The 22,934-nt window shown below is 33.2% G+C and overlaps 1 protein-coding gene across 1 annotated transcript; it reads right to left on the bottom strand.

The window, feature by feature from the left end:
- Positions 1-15,135: 15,135 nt before the first annotated feature.
- On the bottom strand, positions 15,136-22,490 carry LOC123550368 (GTP-binding protein GEM-like). The gene is made up of 4 exons (XM_053546368.1): positions 21,496-22,490; positions 16,724-16,809; positions 16,181-16,364; positions 15,136-15,700 (listed from the first exon to the last, which is right to left on the bottom strand). Exons 1-4 carry the CDS (start codon positions 22,121-22,123, stop codon positions 15,438-15,440), a joined length of 1,161 nt encoding a protein of 386 aa, XP_053402343.1. The 5' UTR covers positions 22,124-22,490; the 3' UTR covers positions 15,136-15,437.
- Between the last annotated feature and the right edge of the window lie 444 nt (positions 22,491-22,934).

Genomic DNA, 22,934 nt, shown 5'->3' with positions numbered 1-22,934 from the left:
ACGGTTAATTAAAATGATGCTCAGGAGTACAATTTACAACACTGGACAAATTACATCCTTTCTTTATGTCCAGAGGGTGATTTCCGATGTTAAAATAATCTGAAGAGCCGTCCATATCTTTGACTGCGTTCACATAATAAAGATTCATCCCTTGTCTCAAAAATATACCTGGAGCGAAACTATGCCTGGTTGTAGGGGATATTACTTTCATGCAACCGCTAGAAAAATGTAGGATATGTTAGTATGAATTGTTTCATGCTGTATAACGTTTGATTCATTCAAAATGTTTGTGTTCCTCTAGTTTGGGACAGTAAAATCAGTATCCGCACATGTCACATGGGCGAAATAAGCATTTCAAAGTCCCCAAAATATAAGGTCATAAGCTACTTACGATATATAAATTCTTCGAAAACTGCATAGAAATGATCATTATCTGAATATATTTTTTGTCTGTTGTTCCAAAATTGGCGTTAATAATTTAGCGTCGTATTCTTTTACTTACGGCCCATTGTTTGGTAACTTTTAGAAATATCTAATGACAAGGATACAACTATTAATGGTAAGTAACAGAAAAGATATTTCACTACAAACGATTGTGAAAATTCTTAAAAAATCTTATCTTGATAGATATATGACAACGGTTATGTCAGTATTCGAATGATTTCGCTATACTTTAGAAATATTTATAAACGGTTTCGGTGAGAAATCTTTTAAACAAGATATGAGCCGTGCCATGAGAAAACCAACATTGTGGCTTTGCGACCAGCATGGATCCAGACCAGCCTGCGCATCCGCGCAGTCTGGTCAGGATCCATACTGTTCGCTTTTAAAGCCTATTGGGATTGGAGAAACCGTTAGCGAACAGCACTGATCCTGACCAGACTGCGCGCAGGCTGGTCTGGATCCATGCTGGTCGCAAAGCCACTGTGTTGGTTTTCCCATGGCACGGCTCATATAGGTTTTTCCTTTTATCACAATTACTGTTTTCATTTACGACTTTTTCTGGTAGGTCAATTTGGGGTCAATTAGGGGTTCTTGCGTGATAAAAAAGGCACTATCTGTCATTCTCAGTCTCCCTACAAAGTTCTATCGAGACAGAGCTAAAATATACCCACAGTCCTAAAAGAAAACAAGAATCAAAGTTTATATCGTTGCGTTAATACTTCTTCTTTGGAAAAAGAAATATACAATTTTTTCTTTATTTCGTTATCTCACTGGCAATGTTGTCACGCGATTTGTCTTTCTTGAGAATGGAGAACTTGTATCAAATCATCAGACTCAATTTATTCACTTGTCACTGATCACGTAAATTGTTATTTTGTAATCTGACAATTTCCTTGCAAATGTAACAATTATTTCTAGGATAGATTGATGAACTCCAAAATGTATTACAATGAAAAGGGACTGTGTATAAAAGAAACACATGTATATAAGAAGCATGAAATATCTAGTTTGAAGTATTTTACATTTAGCAACTGATAAAACAGACGCAAAGCCATTATTGATCAGAAAAATTAAGGTGTTTGTTTGTTTGTTTTGGGTTTTACGTCGTTTTCAACATTATTTCATTTACCGGCGGGCAGTTAACCTAACCAGTGTTCCTTGATTCTGTACTAGTACAAACCTGTTCTCCGCAAGTAGCTGTCAACCTACCCACATGAATCAGAGGACGAGGACAAATGATTTCAGACATGTCTTTTATCAAATCGTCACGGAGAACATACGCCTCGCTCGGGGATCGAACTCACGGCCCCGCGATCCGTAGATCTGCTGATTTTCAAAACAGGCCACAATAAATCTGTTTTAGAACGTCAAAACAGTTGATTTAAACATTTTAACAACAAAGCGAAACTGTCCTATTTTAAAGTTTAGTGTCATACTTGTCCATCTAGCCATGCAAACTTATTATATGTTACCCGAAGGTCTTCTGATTGTACCAATTCTAATGTAGACTCTTCTACATCTACTTTAATGCTACAGACCTATCACCCTCCGACTGTATATTATTTATGACTTTTATTGATTTACAATTTGCATCTATTACACTAACATGACGTGAAGAGGTATATTTGGCAATGTAAATACGGTCGCTGATATTGACACGCCATATTGTTTTTTATTTAGGGTTCCAAGTTCAGGTGTGATCCTATCAATAATTCGTTCTTTTCTGCATATAGTAATGATTACTAAGATGGAACAGTTTTCTCAAAGTAAGGTTCTGAAACAGATTGCGAGAAAAGTATTAGCCAAACACTCACAAAGTATATTTAGACATATTGCTTTTGTACAGTTTGTGATTTTTAGCGTAGTTAGTAGGACGATTTTGGTTATTTTACGTGCTTAAAACACAATAATAAAATCGATAAGGAGATGTCCAAACCATAGTTATAGTCCGTTTTATTTGACCTGGCTGAGCGGAGTTAATCTCTGACTTATGCAAATAACGGTAATCTCAAAAACGAGCAAAATAGGTAGAGCAATATAATTGTTTCATTTCGTAATCTTCGGTAACCAACAACTAAAATTCAACGCTACAATGGTTACGTGTACTACATACGCTGCACAAAAATGTAGTGGACCGTCGCAAAACCACGCCCCTCCAGGTCAAATAAATGCACTATATATTAAAGACGACCTGACGTGAAATATCCATCATTCAATCCTCTCAAATATCCCTATTCCACAAATCAAAACAAATTGTGTTATGTAAATAGCCAATATATCTCGAAAAAGATTCAGATAACTGTATTATATAAATTGTGTTATTCCGTATCATTAGAAATTGTAGTAGTTATAGACGTTTGCGCTTGTATTACAGTAATTAAATTGTATATGCTTGATATGTAAGAAGCTTTGTAGCATTAAAGAAACATGAAGTAGATAAGAAAAATATCCCGCCTTAGAAACTCATTGCGGAAGCCTACAGCTAAATTAACCACCAGATGACTATGAATAAGTGCAGAACAGAAATTCACGTAACCGGGATACACTCAGCCTGATTCAATAAAGACTCCTTCCTGCGAAAAATGTGAATTAGCAGATAAACCCATTAACGTGATACATTTAATAACAATTACATTACCAAAAAATATAACAGTACTACTGTAGACATAGGGCCATTAGCAAAGCGCACTGCAAATTGAAAGAAAAACAAACACGCTGAAAGCAGTGGTTACAACAGGTAATGGTCCACGCAAATACAGTACGTAGAAAGTCACAAATTACATGCCTCGCTGTATCTTTCATTTGAAATGTAATTTATTTTTTAAATCTTGAACGTATGTTCGAGAGGTGTTTAGCTTAGACCTCTTAGAGGCATGCAATAAAAAAATCGAATGTATGCATTATCATGTATACAATTTAATTCGTGTTAAGTCGTTCGGACTGAATAAAGTGATGCTAGAATTTAAAAAAACATTCCAATATCTAACTACTACAAGAACAGTCCTATCAAGTACATCGCTTGTTAATTCAGAAATACATATATTTGTAATTAATCAACGTAATTTCTACATTTCCTGACTTATAAAAAATAAGCAGACGCCATGCATGCTTTGCCGAAAATCATGTATACACTGGTAACTGTTCCAGCTTGGATGATAAAGATATTAAATCAATATAAAATTGCAAGAGAAAACAAACATAATTTTATTCTAGATCTTTTCCTAAATCAAGTAGTGTTTGTTAACTTCCTATGCTATTTCGTGAGCTTGTACATTTTGTGTTTAAATATGACGAGTAAGGCATTGCAAGACCTGTTAGTGTAAAATATCCGGACTTTTGTTCTTTCTCAAACAAAAGTTCAATATTTCTCAAAATATTCTTTAAATTCTTTTTCGAAGTATTCCCTCCTACTTATAAACACTTTTGCCATCTTCGTTTGAGCTTTTGTATTCCCTCTGCAAGCCATGAAGTAGACCTACTGTTGAGGTACCGATTTACAGCTGAGATCAAAGCCGCCCTGTTTTTCAGTTCTGGAACCAAATAAAAGCCGCAGGGGGTCAAGGTCTGTACGGTTAGTAGGACAATTGCCACTTGAAGGAGTAAGTTCTGCTGTAGACGAGGCAGTATGAAAGTGGGTATTGTCATGCAAGAGTATGCATTTTGTCTGGGCTAGCCCGGGACGCAACTCAGTGGAAGTTACAATTTCCGGTCCTTTCGGAAGATGGGAAAATGCAATAGTATCTTGACAGAATTGCGCCGAATCAAGTGCCAGGGGTCGTGAAGTATTACTCAATTAAACAGATTTTGCATTGAATGACCATCGTTTAATTCATTTAACAATGTGATATTCAGTATCAAGAAAGAATGGTGTTTTCACGGCCAATATTTCTGATCTAGTATCAAGATATATTGAGAGAACTAAGGAATTTGTTCTCATTAATAGATTGACTATTTATTGTCGAAATGTCGTAATAACTCATACTGAAAACAAGGAAAGTCGTCCAGGAAATGTAATATTCTCATTATATGATATTTCTGTCAAACAATGGCGACATGAAACCCAATTTGCATATGAATCAGTGTTTATTTTGCAACTGTCTTTTGTATAAGTCCAAAACTTGTTTAGACATGTCTGTGTTTTGTGTTTATAAAATATCTATTTTCGTATGAAAAGATCGGTGCAATAAGATTAAGGACGACCGATTTCGCTTTACGCGTCAAAAAAAAAAGGCCAAACAAGACAGCGCCGTTTGAGAAGATCTTTGAAAATACGTGATCAGAATTTTAAGAATGAAATCTAAAATTCCTTTACTCACATTAACGATTAATTGTGTTGAACCGACAAGATTTCTATATATTTCCGCGCAATTTAAGGGTATCTTAATTCTAAATAAGAATCAATATTTTTATCGTATTAAGGTGAATTAAAGCATAAAGCGGTTGGTATTTTTGCTGTTCTATGATTTATATATTGTGAAGATCGGAAGTCGAATATACATTACACGATTTTCTTGTATCTATAGATGAAAAGAAACGTCATACAGTTGCAGTAAAAATATAAAATGTAACTATAGGGAATGAACGTTCTTTCATGTGATTTTAGCATACAAGCACGAGTAATTGATTCGCCGGAAGTCCTAACGTGGTTTATACCCTTAAACACACAACCATTAATGGTGTTCCATCATAGTGTTATCTTTTTCGATTTTGATCTTCTTTCATACTGAACCATGAAAATTGATAAACTGATTTTCATATAATTTGTTTGCTATGCATTCAGGACATTTAGAAATGAAAACAACTGTTATCCTATACTACTAACACATTTATTAGTAAACTTTACATTTTTGTTTATTCATAGAAAATATCGAAAAAAATACTCTAAATATAAAATTTGATTAAGTGATCATGTATATATTATCGATGAAACATACATATTTTATACGAAGGAAATGTGTTTCTATTATTTTCACAACGCAAAACTGATAAAAATAACTGTTAAAAGTAAATAAATTGTGTTTTAATTTACAGCAACAAAACATTGCTCAATCTTGCACTTAGCACACATATTATAATGTTATAATCTATTACCTCAGTGAAAGTACAGGTAAACAATGCGTATGGAATTTGGTTATATCTTTAGTACGGTTCTCAAATAAAAGAAATATAGGCATTCATGTAATCCGGGTTATTATTTGGTTATTTATTAACGATTGAATAATCTTAACTGATAAACTAAAATACCTTCTTTTCACTAAACAGATTCATTTTCACTAAACAGATTCATTTATTTTCAAAATACACATAAATATCTGTGTTTCACTGCTGTTTTAAACACATATATTTTGCACAGAAACAATGTTACAATTTAATTAATGTTATTCTGTTTTCGTTTATCAGCTATTTCAACAGTAGTACTACGGTTGGTGGCTGATTTCTGCCATGTCGTGTTGGTGTGTTGGAGAGGCAAAAATACGAAAACTCGACACATTTTACACACAAAAAAAAGAACGGCGTTCAGAGGGCACCGACACGACCTATTTATTCATCGAGTTTTCGTGTTGGCGGGTATGAATATGTCGTGTTGGCGCCCTTTATTTGTTGTGATGTCTATATTTCTCTCCGCCGACACGGAAACACCTTTTTCAATCTTGCGTTTTCCGTAAGACATGCGTACAACAATTACACATATGCAGGACATGCATAGAGATCTGGACTTATGATATTCAATATAGCGCACATTAAGAAAACGGCCGACCTACCGCTCACTTTTTGCATAGTGAACGGAGAATTACTTGAGTATAAGGTGATGAGGATAAAAATCTTTCCCGTTACAGCTCTTTTTCTTCCAGATAAAGAGCTGGGATTCTGTAACTCTGCGGGCAGTTCAAAATGTATCACCGTTTAGAATACCTAATTTTCAAAACGTGAGCTTTGACACATCTATCCACATGATCAGGACTTTTTATCTTAATGTTTTTGTAAAACAACATATATACACTACATGTTGAATGCTTTGCTAGTTTAGAATGACTATACGATAATGCAAAAAAAAAAAAACCCAGCTGTTTAAATTTTTTTCTAATTAGTCAAACATTGCCTGCTCTCTGTTACATGCCTGTCTAACGGAAGACGCCAAAACGAAAACACGAAAGTTCGACAAATATAAAGTACTTGTCGTGTGTTCCTGATGGGTGTTGGGCGGGGTTGGGGGGAGGGGAGGGGGGGGGGAAGCAACTTCAGCAGGACACCACGATCAATGAAGGGCGCTTACATGAAATAGTGATACCCACCAACATGACGCCCTCTATACGTTGAGGTTTCTCGTAGAATGTGTCGTGTTTTCATGTCCCCCACCCCACCCCGCCAACACGAAGATACGAAAACTCGACTAATTTCCTTTAAAAATTAGACACTAGGTAAAAATTTTAGAAGAATATTTTCAAGAACCAAACTTTTAAACTATGTAACAATTTCAACAGAATTAGAAATAGAAATAATTACAAAAATTGAAACTTCTGCTCCCAAGAAAGTCAGATGTCACGAACGGTTCTATGAGAGAAGACTTCACAACCGCTCGTGCTCCGGCCACTAAAACTTTGAAATAACTCTTATCTACACTATAATACTATTTGCTAGAAATAAGTTTTGGAATCAAGCATGTTTGAAGTGGAAAATCTAAGTTTTTATTTCGAATATCTATATCGTTATATACTTCCATTTTTTAACTTTAAAAAGAGTCACCGCGATTTACCAATCCTTTAGACGTAGCCGTAAAAGACCTAACTTTTCTAAGGTTATATTTGTTGTTGCCTGATGGTTCTTTGAATGATTTTGCTCTCCTTTTTCTATTGAACCCTGACTCTGCCACTTAATCAGTTTTATGATCTATTGTTGGTCCATGGTCGAGCTCTATTGCAGTTTTTGGTACGCTCTATAGGAGCTTTTTGTTCGGATGCAAACTCATCCTTCGGTTCCGATACTTTTTATTCTTAGTACTGGTATCTTTTATTGAATATCTGTTTCTATACATTGAATATAATCTGAATCTTTGTGATGTCGCCTGTACATGTCCCTCTGATAATATGTCATAAGCAAACGAATTCTCGTTCTCGCAGGAAGACAAAATTTTTCCAGGATGTAAATGCTCCATCTCGACTCATTTTGTACGTAAGGTTTGTTATGATACGATCTCGATATAACAACGATAGAACTTAATTAACTACTATGTCATTCTTTGCAGCTTTTTTCTTATTCTGTCATAGAATCGACATAATTTGTCCATCATTAACAGCACTTGAAAGCGTAATATTCATTTAATGGAAAATGTTTCTCTGTATTAATCTCTATCTGTTACAAAATATTTTTCAAAATATACATGATTTAAGACATAGATGATATCGTTTTTCGGTGAATATAGGTCACAGAAAAGCAATAAATACTATTTTTCCCCTTAATTCTTATTTACGTTGCAATATGGATGTTGCTGAAATGCACATAACATACTGTTCCATTTTATTGGATTCTTTCAAGCATTATGATATGAAATCCTCATTAAGTAAAATTATCTATTTCGAGAAATATTCGACAAAACAAAGCGCGACTACAGTTTTCGGTCCGTTTAAGGTAGTTCTGCAGGTTTGATCAACCTGAAGTAATGACGTAGATAACGTAAAATAAAGTATAAAAAGGCAACGTTGCTACCTTTCTAGAGATAAAATATGATATTAAAATGTTAGACACGTTAAATAATTCCAACTAATGTCTCAAAATTAACTTGAATCTCTTAAATCATAGTTAAATATCTTGAAAACAAATGTACGTACCTGAAGATTTTATTTCATTACATTCAGGTCGATATGTTAGTTTATAACACTGAGAAGTTTCATTAAAATATACATTCTAGAAAAAAATCTATTCGCAAAAATTTTATGAAAATTGTGCTTTTGCCGTAGACTCCCATTACGAAAACTAGTGTGGGGCGAACGTTTCTTAATTAATCTTAGGAAAAATCACATACACGACCATATCTTTTATGATTGCCAATTTTTCTAAGTTTCAAAAATAATGGTTTAATCAAATTCTACATTGTAGGAAAGAAAAAATCATTCAAACGTGCAGAACTACTATAATTCGAAATATTAGAAATTAAAACATACTGCACATTACTTGCAACCGTTTATCAATCACAGTGTATTATACCCCACAGATAATATCCAGTATATCATTGGAAAGCATAAGCTAAATTCATTTGTAATGTGACTATATATTTATCTAAGCCACCACGGCAATTCACTATGATAATAATCAAATTGAGTCATCTTGTTTCTGTATTCTCAAATAGTTTGCTAAAAACTTCAGTCTCTTAACAATTCGTATAAATCCGTTACTACGGAGGTGTTATCAACAACGTTCATTTACAATAAGACTACATGCGGGGTCATGTCATGATACAACCGCATCAACTGTAATAGCTTAAATCGATTTTGAATAATTTTGTCTTAATTGTAGTCCTACATTTGCAATTGAGAGAAACAAAGAAAACCCCTAGTCAATGAATTCAATTTTAAAGAAAACAGTTTGTTTTAAAAATAGTATTCGTATTTAGGTTAATTCTGACATATTTCATTTTAAATTTGTGTGGTGTAGCTTGTTACATTTAAATGCATCAGTTGTGTTTACAATACACGACTAGAGACACAATATCAGAACTTCTAAACAGACAAGCATTCTGTTAATATTTATAATACGCTGTAGCATCGATAATTCTTATTTATGAGCCAATATCAACAATCATTATTATGACAGTTTGCCAAACATCATGCTATGTGCCAGACACAAAAGTAATTAAAGGGAAATTACAAAGAAGGTAGATGTATAGTTCTCTTTGATACTGCTGTTGTTGAATGATAACAAAAATGATGATATTTTGTGAGATAATTTAGAATGCAGGAGATGCGGGGTAAATCTTTAATATATTTACCTTTATTTGTATTTGAAGGTAAAATATTTCAATAAAACCTTTTGGTCACATTGAATACATTGAATTCTAGCAGAGCAGATTCATTAGGCACAGCTCCTTTCCCTGGACACTCCTCCTAAACAAAACCCCACGGTAGTGGACGTATGTTTATTTCAACAATAGACATGTACATATTAATCATAGAATAAGTAAAACAAATACACAACAAGGAAAAAAGAACATAAAGAAACACAGTAGGACACCGCTTTGGAGCGGTCAGTAGCAATATATATTATAGGGACGCTGTAACCGTTAAGTGACGCAAACCATAACCTCATTTTGTTTCCCCACCATTTTCAAATGTTCTTGACAGTGTAAACAAAATATCTCTTCGCTATAAAAATGTATTTGGAAATAAAGTTGCTATCTACCGGAGATAAAGTAATATCTAACATAAAAAACGCAAGAAAGACGAAGAAGTGAATTAAAAGATACCACAAAAATGATCATATAAATCAAAATTTAAGAACCCAATACAAATGTAGAAGCACTAGAAACTGACAACAATAATAAAGAGGATGGCATACTAAAACTAATAAATATAATGCAACAGAACAGAGAAAAGTGGAAACTTCAAACGTTGCTCAACAATCAAATACATCAAAATAAAATACGACGAAAAAAGACATTTACACATTAACACGTACAGTTTAAAGTACCGACATAAAGGACAATTAAGAAATACAGCTGCTGGATAGTGCTTCGGAATGGTCAGTGACAAAAAACTACGAGGGAGTTTAAAACGAGACGTTTCGTACGGAAAGGTTAAATGGACTCTATGGTAAAAGAACTAATAACAATTTTGATCATAGACAAAAATGTACATTGCAACATGCTTATCAGTTTCAAAATGCAGTTTACTAGAATCAGTGATCTGTGTACAGAGGAACAATATTGACACTAGCCTATAAAGGATGATAATGCATCAAATAAACTTATAAGGGTATTAACGAGTTCACCTATTCCATATTGTTCACAAACCATTACTAGAAGTTTACATTTTTCTATAATACCTCATACTGTACACACTATTCTGCAAACGTCGATAAATCTGCACCTTCTCAAGTACATCTTCTACAATCTATCTTGCAGACATAATTAAGTAGAATGTTTACTGCACTGTGCGAAGAAACAGTTGCCTTATAAATTTATACCTCAGGAGATATGATTATATATATAAACAGATAAGCATAAGAACATATCTGATAAACAGAGTAAAGCATGTAGGTAACAGACGTATGCAACAAAACATATCCGATAAACAGAATCAAAACTATAGGTAGCAGAAGTGTGCGACAAAAAAATAGAAACGCTTTCAGTATTACGCAAAATACTGTATTTTCTATACCGTGATAAGTCCAACCCATTTTGCAACACAGTAATCTTTGGCACACAAAGGTTATATGATGTTATTTGTAAAACATAAGCCAGAATAAAACTCAAAACTACTTTACACAATCGTGAGAATTTCAAAAGTTGAAAAACGAATGAGCATTGTTTGGTGCCTGTGTGACGTGAAATACTACCTATAAATCAGACATACACAATGTTTTGCTAATTTCATTTAATAACTGTCAAATTAGAATAATAAAAACACGTTCGCTAAAATTTGATTATTCTTGCAAAGTCTCTATTAATTTAGCGTTATTCTCCCAGAATAAATGTAACATACTCCAAGATTTTACAATGAAAAAAAAAACAACTCAAAGAGTGTCTGATGATTAAAGGCAAATATGCCGTTATTATTGTACTGCGCAATGTGCAAAATTGCTGAGTCAAATATACGTTCGGAAAAATAAATTTAATTTAATTTCTTGTTTCTTTATATCCCATGCAGAGTTTACAAAAAACTGTGTCTTTTGTCAATTTTGTGCATGGTTCAGGAAAATTCATTTATTGATTACAATCAGATATATGTTATAAAGCGCTCGGCATAGGAGCTCTTAAATTATATAAGTTTCTCCAAAACTGTGTAAGCTTGGCAATTACATAATGTAATTTATACTGTGTAAGACTTTTGTCTAGTTTGTCTGTTTAACATTTTATTTATTTCAGAGTTCCTTCAAATTACATATACAGTATCGGTCATAACACGAGTTCGCTGTATAGTAGAAGTTTATTTTCTTAATATTTTAAGGCACTTATGGATATTTAAAACCATGAAACAGCTGATAATATTTTCTAAATTGCATCATAGTTACTGTACTGATTAAAAACATCGCCATTTTCGTGTTGTGAAAGTCACGCTACTTTTGTATAAATTATTGTTGTACTACTTCTGATATGCAAATTCTAATCAAATTTCTGAATTGCCGATGACATTACAGAAATGTATGCATTTACGTGATAAAATAAATGCAAAACAACGTCTACTGAAATCTGCAATGTAATTATAAAGTAATGAAAATGGAACTCCAAACAAAACCAAATGTTTGTTATAAATCTAGAACGTAATGAAAAAGGAAACTATAGAACGAGATGGAAGTATAAAATGCTTCTGTCGATTTTCTCCTTTGTGAAGATGCTAACGTATAATACAAATGCAGAATTTTAAGTAGCTGCTTTGCATTATTGAATTGTCAAGTGATTATTTAGAAATAATCACCTTTTATTTATTCAGTGGCCTCTTATTTAATATATTCATGTTATGCAGACTCATCTTCTACTGACACTGCGGTTAAGCGCCCGAATCGTCAGCGGGGGACCGTGGGTTCGCTCCATGACCGCATCATACTTAAGACTTGACATTGGTACAAACATCTTCGTCGCTTTGCGCTCAGCATTATATTGATAGTTCTGGGACTGGTCATTCCTTGTCAGTATGTAATGTATTTGGGTCTGGCATCATGTCACGTTTCTATGGCTTGATATTCCCGTAAGGGATTCCTAATGCTCATAGCTACAAGCAGACACCGTCGTTTATATGACTAGAATTGTTTAAATATGTGGTAAACCCGAAAACATGTGCACTTGTCTCTCACTTTGGAATCATTTAATTTCCCGCGCTTTTTATAAATTTGATTAGTATGGACTTTTTCTTTTAAGTTTGAATTACTCACTAAATTACATGTATGTATGTGAAATATTTCAAAGTTTTGTTAAAGCTCAATGTTTTTTATATGTTTTGCACTCGCCGACTGCCGTTGTACATCCAGGTACTGTTACAATACACATAACTTTTATTTCTATAGATAAAATAAGTATCAGACTTTTAAGGCCCTGTTTTCATGGATCCGAAACGTAGGAGGTGTCAAATATATATGTCGGTTATCACGATTTCCCATGTGTGAAATTACAATTAGGACTAAACACGTTCAAAGAATGATACATCCACGAAACTTTACAACAGTGTATGATTGATATCTCAACCAAAATACATAGACCAAGTAAAAAGTAGACTAAAGACAAAACAAGCAAATAGGGGACTTCTGTGAGACAGGGTTGATAAGTCAGGCGTAAAGATGGTAAACGCGTCATTTATCTTTTATGTAACACATTTTCACACAGAGTTTGATACACGTAATTATGCTATATAATGTGTTCAACCTTACAGAGGAATGCTGTTGCTAACACTATTTTATGTAAAAAATGTTATAGGGTATTAACTATCACTAAATTGCACGATATATTACAGTCTTGAGATTCTTCTTCCAACATTACAAATAGTAATTCGACAAGCGCAAATACAAATAACATGTGTATTCATATTACCCATTGTACAAAGTCAATCAAATTTTTAATATAGTACATTAATGTCTAATGAAGACGTTGAAACATAACTCCACAATTATTTGCATGCAATGTGAAAATGACTTACTTCGTAAGATCTTGGGTCATGGTAATTTTCCAAATGTATTTGAAAAGATTATCAAACGTTTTATTAAAAGAGGTTACGACCCAACTGTTTTGAGACATACCGCATGTTTAGTGTTCAACCCGTTTACAGTTGGACACTACGCTTCCCTCTTTGATTGCGTCTGACGGAAGAGGGGGAGGACTCTATGATGAGCAGTTTTTAAATCCTACCAGGACTGAACTGTTTTGATATTTGTCTTCTGGCCTGTTTCGTCGGGCCCTTAAGGGTGTTTCTCTTGTTGCTCTGTCTTCTGAAAAGGCATTGAGTACATACGTTTTTGGTTCTTAAGGTTTGCTTTTTATATATTTATACACGAGCATTTTTGTGTTTTACATGCCATGCCTTTTTGTTTCCATTACGTGTGTTAGAGATTCACCTGGAGCGGATTACTTTTATTTACACTGTCCCATGTCTTTGGAACATGGTGGGGGTAAGAGTGAGGTTGGGTGCGCACCATAAACCGGTTTAAGCTCCCCAGTGGTGTTTTCGCCACTGACCGTTCCAAGGCGGTGCCCCACTGTGTTCCTTTGTTTGTTCGTTTTGTCCTTGTGTGTTGACTTTGTGTGCGCGCGTGTGTGTATGCTTATTGTTCGTCTTGTCCTTATGTGTTGGCTTTGAGTGTGTGTGTGTGTGTGTGTGTGTGTGTTGTTCGTTTTTGTCCTGATGTGTAAGCTTTGAGTGTGTGTGTGGTGCACGCGTTTGCGTGCTGGGGGGTTCGTTTTGAGGAGGCTGCGCTTTTGGTGCGTGGCACTCCCTGTTTGATATTTTTCTTTGTTTTTTTTACAACAAATTGCTATTTCCGTGTTGATGATGTCTCGTTTATCTTTGACTACTTCCTAGATTGCTGAGTGTATGAAATGCCCTTATTGATCAGTGCTCATTTGCATAACTAAAATGCACACTTTTTAGAAGAATGCTTGCCAGAAAGATCCTTTAATTCCAAAGTCTGCTAAATTACGCTATTTGATGTAAATGCAATGTAAAGTGTATGCAGTTTTATAACACTGAGTGAAACAAATGCTTATGAATAACGTAAAACAGTCCTACAAATGAATTACTATAGTTTGGATAAATCGATACAATGTCACCAGTGGAACATAGTACTAATTAGGAAAGCTTTTATTCAAGAATTTGAAAGCACAATATATAATCTACATTAACTTTTAGAGTACTCACTATATAAAAAGAACTATCGAATGCCTTACTTCTGAGGGAAACCGATTTATCCTGAAACTATTTCTAGAACGGTACAGTAATAAGGGCTTCGAATGTAATGTAACGTTTCAGTGCCACACAAATCCCGTCGGTGAAAAGCTAGCTCATCACCAAAGGTGATTTATTGCGCATATATACAGTCATTTTACACCAATGACAATTGACAGGTTTACAAATTTGCATATTAATGGAATTACTTCCCTTTATGCATTCAGTAATCGTTACAGTAACAACAACCATAAAATGCGAAACTGCATAAAGATACTTACTGAGTAAAAGGCATTTGTATTCACGCACTAAAACACCGCTAATAAGGAAAGTTAGGTTGATACATTACAAACCTCAATCATGTCTAGACTTATAAGTTTTACAATATTATTATTATTTGAACGAAACTTAATTTTAAAATTTCACTCTTGAAAAGGACCGTTAGGTCAAAATTCGAAGAAAGAGTCATTACATTCAGTCCGCATTGAAGGAATACTAATTTTCTTTTAGATTTATTTTAGTGGGCACCATTCAACTAGCTGTTATGATTCAAACCCAAGGATTTCTTGATAAATCTATACATTTCACAATGAATGATAGATAACGGAACTGGTTTTAAGAGAATTCTTTTTACATCACATTTCCAATAGAACGAAAATAGTTGGCATAAATCCTTAAGACTTAACAAAACATACGTAATGATTAATGTACAAATTAATTGGCGAAAACACTTGTTCAATGTTAAAGGGTTTTTTTTTCTTTCTGTTTGGAATGTACACTTTGGAATTAACCTAGTTTTACCGTTGAACATGTTGATCTAAACATATCCGTAATTTGTTCTGTTAAGAAATTTTCATTTCAGTCAGTTCTTGTTGGTTTGTAGCATAATGCTTTTCATAATTTCATTTTGTTTCATTCGACATACAGATTTTCCGTCGTTTTGTCTTTACTACTGTGTCTATGAAATACTTTTTCGAGGAAACGTTTAGTCCTCTTAAATGAACTCCTTCTCTCTTTCGCTTTCGGAATTCTACTCTCAGTTTCCTCATTGTCAGCTTCAGATTTAAGTTTTATTTGTTTATGTATACCAACAAGTAGTTCATCCACACGATGGTTGAGAGCTGCAGAAAGTTCAATGTATTTACAACCGCATGCATCCGCAGCAGATCGTCCTTCTGAAAACATAAAAATATGTCATTGTAATTAGAATGATTTAGAACAGCTTTGTACTTGCCTCAAATTTTATAGACTTGTGTGTGGAAACAGCCTCATACTTGTGAAATTATTTATCTATGATTACTAACTATACTATTATGTATTACAACAAATCTAGTAAATGTATACAAAATGTTCTAGAAATTATCAAAATGTCGAAAAAAATCATTATTAAAGATACCGACAAAATTTTAAAAGACTGTAATACTACCGTTTCCAAAAACAAGAAGAATGAACCTATGGGAAAAGTTAGCCTTCAAAGAATGTAGTCTCAAAACAAAAAAGAAAATCTAGAAGTGTTTATATGTATACGTACACATTGACAGAAAGCTATACAGACAAAGTAAACATATACAACATGAACTAAGCAAACAAAGAACAGAGCGTAGCGTGGTACTTCTTTGGTCCGGTAAGTGACAAAAACACCACCTCAAACCTACCTTCCTGACTAATAGTCCTCTTACGTTCAAGGTCGGATTTGTTACCAACAAGGATTATAGCCTTATTTGATCCTACTTCGTCCCGTATATGCGTCAGCAGATCTATGGCAATGTCAAATGTAGCTCTATCTGTGATACAGTATACAACGACAAAAGCGTCAATTTCTAAATTTTCATCCTGATCCTGTGAACCAAACAATTTCTTTGATTATATAAGTGTAGAACGAAAGCTCAAAAGTATTCACATGTTCTTTACGCTTCAAGAAAATATCTCACTTGATCGCAGTCCTTTGGAACAGGTATTGTTATATTATCTAAAACATGGCCTTGGTTTACATTGACCGAATATCTTCTTTACTGTAAAGGTTTCTCTTTGCGTGCAAAGTTTCAGTTAGGTTGTATCAGGTAAATTTTGTATATCCTTGCTTATTGATATGTTTATAAAGATAAATATGAACTTAATATGTCAAATAATTTTAAACAACATGTCAAACGTTGGTTATTTCATGTAATAGTTTTCTAGTTTGACTCACTAAAAGTTACCTGGAAATCTTCTGATTGTACAAATTCTAATGTTGATTTTTCACCATCTACTTGCAATGTAACAGTCCTGTCACCCTCTGACTGAGCTGAAAATATAAATTTATTAGTTGAGTGACAAACTACTCATATTACACACTTAAAAAGGAAGAATGAGTTCCTTTCGAAATAGCGTTGCCGACTTAGACAAACCATTGTGTACACTATTTTTCTACTGGTTCTCCATTTGATTTGTCACTGTCGCTTTTGTAGTTGACGGACTGTTTTATTTTCACGAACGTCATTTGTAAGAAAATAACGGATACTCAAATACGGATTGATATATAGTTTTCACATAATTCGCGGTTTCGAGTAATCGGATAATGATATATGACATTATATCCCAGCAAGTGTATTTCATGTCTAAACATATTATAGACACTCTAATAAATGCTAAATCTTAGGCACAGATATTCCAATCTAAGTTTATCTGAAGTCGCATAATTACATTGTACATCTCTGCTTGACAAAATTATATAAATTCGGTGCTTGAAACATCAAATTAATTGCATTATGTGTAAATTGTATTCTTCCACGCTTATGACAGCACGATAAGAAATGTAGATTTCTTTTAATATTGAGAAAGTTTTCATCGTTGACGTTAAAAGAAATATACTAAAAACAAAATGCTCTGTCAGTCAAAATACAAGGAAGTCCCATTTTATGCCGGATGTGTGCGTGGATACAGAAATTATAATTTGAAGACGCAATCTGATTGTTACAAAATAAATCGGTGATTATATCAGATTTACCAACTTTTATTCTGGTGATGTGGTATCCGCCATATTCAATTGCTCTTTTTTCAAATTTGAAGTGGTTAATTACAAACATTTCAACTTCCAAATGAGAAGTACAGTGGTAGCATGTGATGAATATTTCACTAAATTGCTTCTAATCTAATGCTATAATATCTCATCATTTACACAGTTTCAGTTGTTTAACCAGACAATAGTACTGTAATTGGACAAAAACTGTTTAACAGAAAGGGCAATAATCTTTCTGCTAGATTATAGAATGAATCTAAAACACAAGTTTGATAAATATAAATAAATATATACAAAATTCATCGAATTACAATTTGTGCTATAGTTATACGTATATAAAAGTGCTGACTATATTTTGTATTGAGTATATGTCAGAAAGTTGCATTTAAACTGCGTTTACAAATAGACATTGACTAAAAAGATAAAAAATCGTAGTTCCTTTATGCCAAAAAAATCAATAAATATTTTTGTTTTGATGTAGAATAAACTGCTTAATGTAAAATAGTGGATTTAGCCTACTTCATTTTTCGAAATTGTTACGCTTCAGTAAAGGGTTGATGGTACCCGATATATTAATAGTGGAAACAAAAACGACTGTCTACTGTTTCACTCATGAAAGTATGCTAATAGACACTATACAGATCAATTACATTCACTATTAATATAACCTGCTGAAATAGCCATACACTTGCTACGTATAAAAACGTCATTATTTTTCATGATGAATCAAGACCAAGAACGTATTCTGGCTTTAAGTAAGCGAAAGTAAAACAAGTGGCGTCAAATAATATGTTGACCTTCCTGTACGTCAGATATGAGTTGGAAGGATATGACAGAACTTTGGTGTTTATCTATGTATCTGGTATTCGCAGAAACGTTAAAACAATAACTTTAATATGACTTCTTGCCAGCAGGTAGAACAGTAACTGCTTGTCGTACAGCTCGAATATCAGAAGCGTGTATTGTACAGAATTATTATGCATTTGTTTATTCAATTTATTGTGCAAAATCGTCGAATATGCCTAGCGCCACAAAAATACATCAAAACAAAAACACTTGATAATATATTGATTTCACAGATTGCAGTTCAGTCAGGCCATGTCAATTTTAGTAGAGAGTTAATGCTGAATACATACCAATAATTTAAAGCAGTTAATGTAAAACTCGAATTTCACATTTACAAACAAAAGGTACTTGTAAAAAATATCGGCAAAATACATAGTGTCATTAAATTGCTTTATCCGCCTACTGATACCTTAAGAGTTAATATATTTTTCGCCTTCCATGACTAAGTATATTAAAGTATCTAAATATATTCTAAAGCAACACAAGTCAATTCAAGAAAACTAGTTGTGCACTATATCGACAAAATAAATCCTATCACGAAATTGTTTTGTCCGCCTATTGATCCCTTAAGGATTATATATCTTTCCGCTTTTCATGACTAATAGATACTTTGCTGAGAAATTTTAGATAATTAGGTGTTCCAGTATGGTGTGTATATAATCCTGCAGACTTTTGAGTGTTTGACGTCGACTACGTGGATTTGTAAACAACTTGATACTGGTTTCTTAAAAGTAACAAAAAATGCAAATAATTCATCTAACGTACTTTGTGATCGATATTTTAATCTACCAGTACTTTAAAGTTTCAAGCGAAGATTGCAATTTTCAACCTTATCATTTTATTGTCTGTTAAAATATTACATGTACTGAATGTCAGTGTAAAGACATTGGCTGTTGATCCCAAGTGTGGTGCTGGTCTTCACGTTTTTTTTCATATTTTAAATAATAAGCTATAGTTAAAAACTAATATAGACATAGGGACATTTAATTGTGGTACGTTTTCTCGCTTTTTCCGCAGCGTGAAATGGTCCTATCATTTTCCTGTCATGACAAGACTAGACAAAAGAAATTTGAAGGAATGTGGTATAAGGCACATTTCATTTCTGCGATTGTTTTTATCGTTAACTTTAATATAAATTCTTGTAGGTTTGTTCTACATGACAACATGCAATACAGCTAATGATAAGAATTCAAATATAACCAGTTGCTTACTATAATATCAAAAAAGCAGTTATTGTTTCGACCATTGCATACAGCATACACATTCACAAGAATTGACTATAGCAAGCTTTCACGTCAATGTAGATTTCATTGATTATACCAAACTTCAAACATTCCTGTACTAACTAAAGGTGATTTTGTCCCAAATTTCGATTATTTCCTTCCCCAATAAAGTGCTTTTAAGTAAGCGACACAGCAAAAACAGAAAGCTGTTAGATTGTCATAGAAATAATGTAATAAGAATTCTGATTTTTACTGCAATAGTAAGATAGACTACAACACTATTTCAATATTTTTACTTTATTTTATCGGCGTTTCATTGGTATAATTTTCTTCAAGATAAACAAGTTAGACATCTAAAAGTGAAATTATGTAAAATTCATACTTGAGATTAATGCATATTATTGCAATGTATACAAAATTCCAAAACGATCGTATAGATATGACATCGGGTCTGAGAGTAAGAATTTCCAATACAGTAAGTAATATAAATAGTAAATACATTTGCATACATTTCTTTTTTCTTTTTAGACAGTATTGTGTTAAAAAATATTATGATCTATAATGTAAATCAATGATGTCTTACTATATATACAATGAAGGCATTATTTGAGATGTCTGTCAGAGAAAACTTCCTCCATTTGACAATTGAACTGATCAGTGATTGCTTAAACGGGAATTCTAAGGTATTTGAAAAGAAGTTTGTAATTATAGTTATTACCTTTTGTGAAATGTGTTATTTATTTTTAGGATATATGCTTCTATATACAAACACACTTTACAAACAAGGTAATAAATCAGCAGCATCTATTACAAACATTATGGAATAAGAAATGTAAATATCTTTTATCAATACTGCGTAGTTACTATGGCATCACTGCACGCTTGTACCTTATTCTTTGAATGTGGTTGAAATAGTCCTACATGTTCCACCATACAAATTGTTACTGTTTTTCTTTAAACAATGTGTCATCTGTAAACAATTATTAGATCCGTAAACTTGCTCTGCGGTATTCCTAAAACATCTTTGCTTTGAGATTCAATAATTGACGATCTGTACCTATATAAAGGTGAGCAAATATCTTACAAGTAAAAACAGTGCGCTATGGCACAAGGAATTACAGAGAATATTATATTAGTTTTTGCCGAATCGTATCTAAACTGTGCATCTCTAAGGGAGCGGTAAATAAGAATATTATTATAATTTACATTATTCTTAACATGTAACAATACTTGTATACTTTCACAGTTTTGTTTAGGAATATTTAATCAAGCCGCCGACCGATTAATCACGAATATTTTGATCTTCAAAAGTGTCTATAAAGTATACGCTGTTAAACAGTATGTATTTTGGGAATGCACTTTGGTTCAATGTATACCGTCTATCTCGAAAGTCGTAGTTCAGAGTTAAAATATATAAGGTCAGAAGGCATTCGGAAAACCTACATTTTTTAAACAATCTTTTTCCCAGAGAAAGATTTTCATAATTTACGTTAAACCTATTTAATATGTTTCATAACATTCATAATATAATTATGTGCTAGATAGTAACAAATATACCGCTACCGTTGACGCTGATGATAAAGAACAATTTTTGAAAGGTACGGCGAAATAGTGTAAGGGAAAATTACACAAACATGTGTTTTCACACAACTACAGAAAATTTGAATAAACTTTACTATTATTTCAATTTTATACACACGTTGAATAGATAAAACTCGAGAATCATGATATAAACGTCGTACATACAGTTGAAAACTAGAGTGATTCATTTGTAACATTAGAAGCATCTTCATGTAGCTGAACGGATAACGAAGGCAATTCCTTCAATATAATAAAAAATCAAGGAAAAAATATAAGGGGATTTAAACATCATCGACATAAAATTACTGCTAAATTCCCCTACCTAGAAAATGAGGCGGAGCAAACTGTTCTATAAGAGAAGTCTTTCCAACATCTCGGGCGCCTGTCAACAAAACTCTGAAATAACTCTTGTCATGATGATATTTGTTAGTAATATGTTGACGAATAGCATTTGTATGATGTGTAGAATCCGGTGTTGTGGTTGGTGCATCCATTATATTATAGTCCTCTTCCAGTTTTACTTCAAAGGAGTCACCGCGATTTACCAGACCTTTAGACGTAGTTTTAAATGACCTAATTCTTCTCTGTTGACATTCAATCTTTTCAGAATGTTCTTTGAATGATCTTGCTCTCCTATTTCTACTTAACCATGTCTCTTCCTCTTCATCCATTTCATGAACTTTTGTCTGTCCAGGTTCGTTCTCTGCTGCTACTTTTGAGCGTCGTTCCTTATGAAGTCTTGTTACATTTGCAGGCAAACTCATCCTACGAGGCCGACCTTTTCTATTCTTTGCGCTGTTATCATGTACTAAAGGTCTGTTTACATGCATTGAATATGATCTAGATCTATGTGCAGTAGCCTGTAAATGTCCCTCAGATAGTATATCATAAACAAACGAAGTATCGTCCTTACTAGATGTCATCTCCTCCCCACGACGGAAATGCTCCATTGTGAAATACAATCTCTTAATTATAATTATTACAATGAAGCTCAATTGTCCATTACGTTTATCGATCAATAAACTATATTACTGCTTATTAACACAGAATCAACTCCTTGTATTCGTCATTAATTACAAGTGCGCACATGATATTAGTTATGAAAATATCTTTGTTGTTACTTTATATATCACGTTTGTATCTATATTACATTATTCGAATATTATAACATATAAGATACATATACCGTACAATACAATATGTAATTTAGCTGATCTTATATTCCTGAAATTATATTCCGTTAAATTCATCCGTTTTCAATATCCTTAGACAGAGTATACCTCGCTAAGTGTTATCTAGGCCACTACTACAATTTCCTGCGATAATACTCAAGCTATACTTTCTCGGTTTTATTTTATCCAATAATTTGCAGAATACTGCGACAGATAAACAAGTCTTCTAGTAATTCCAATAACATCGCTCCTACAAAGGAAGTTATTTACAACATCTATTTTATTCCGTATCTTAAATTTATGGAAATATGCGGCGCTACGTATTGATAAAAAACCATATCAGTTGTTTGAATCGATTTTCAGTAATAGTTATAATTATGATCATTATTTTTATTGAATCTTCTTGGAATAAATGACATAATCAATATTCCTTATACATTACACAGCTTCTTTGCAATCTGCAGTAGTGTTCCAGTTCCCGTCAAGTTTTAAGCCCAGGCAGATATGTAACTATAAAACAAAATTGTACGAAGTAAATAGAAAAGAAGTTTTATTCATGCTAATATATTGTTATGCATAGGCGTTATAA

This window comes from Mercenaria mercenaria, chromosome 6, assembly GCF_021730395.1.
Source record: "Mercenaria mercenaria strain notata chromosome 6, MADL_Memer_1, whole genome shotgun sequence".
Classification (NCBI taxonomy): domain Eukaryota; kingdom Metazoa; phylum Mollusca; class Bivalvia; order Venerida; family Veneridae; genus Mercenaria; species Mercenaria mercenaria.
Note: the sequence above shows the minus strand (reverse complement) of the source record. Positions and strands in the feature narration are given on the sequence as shown.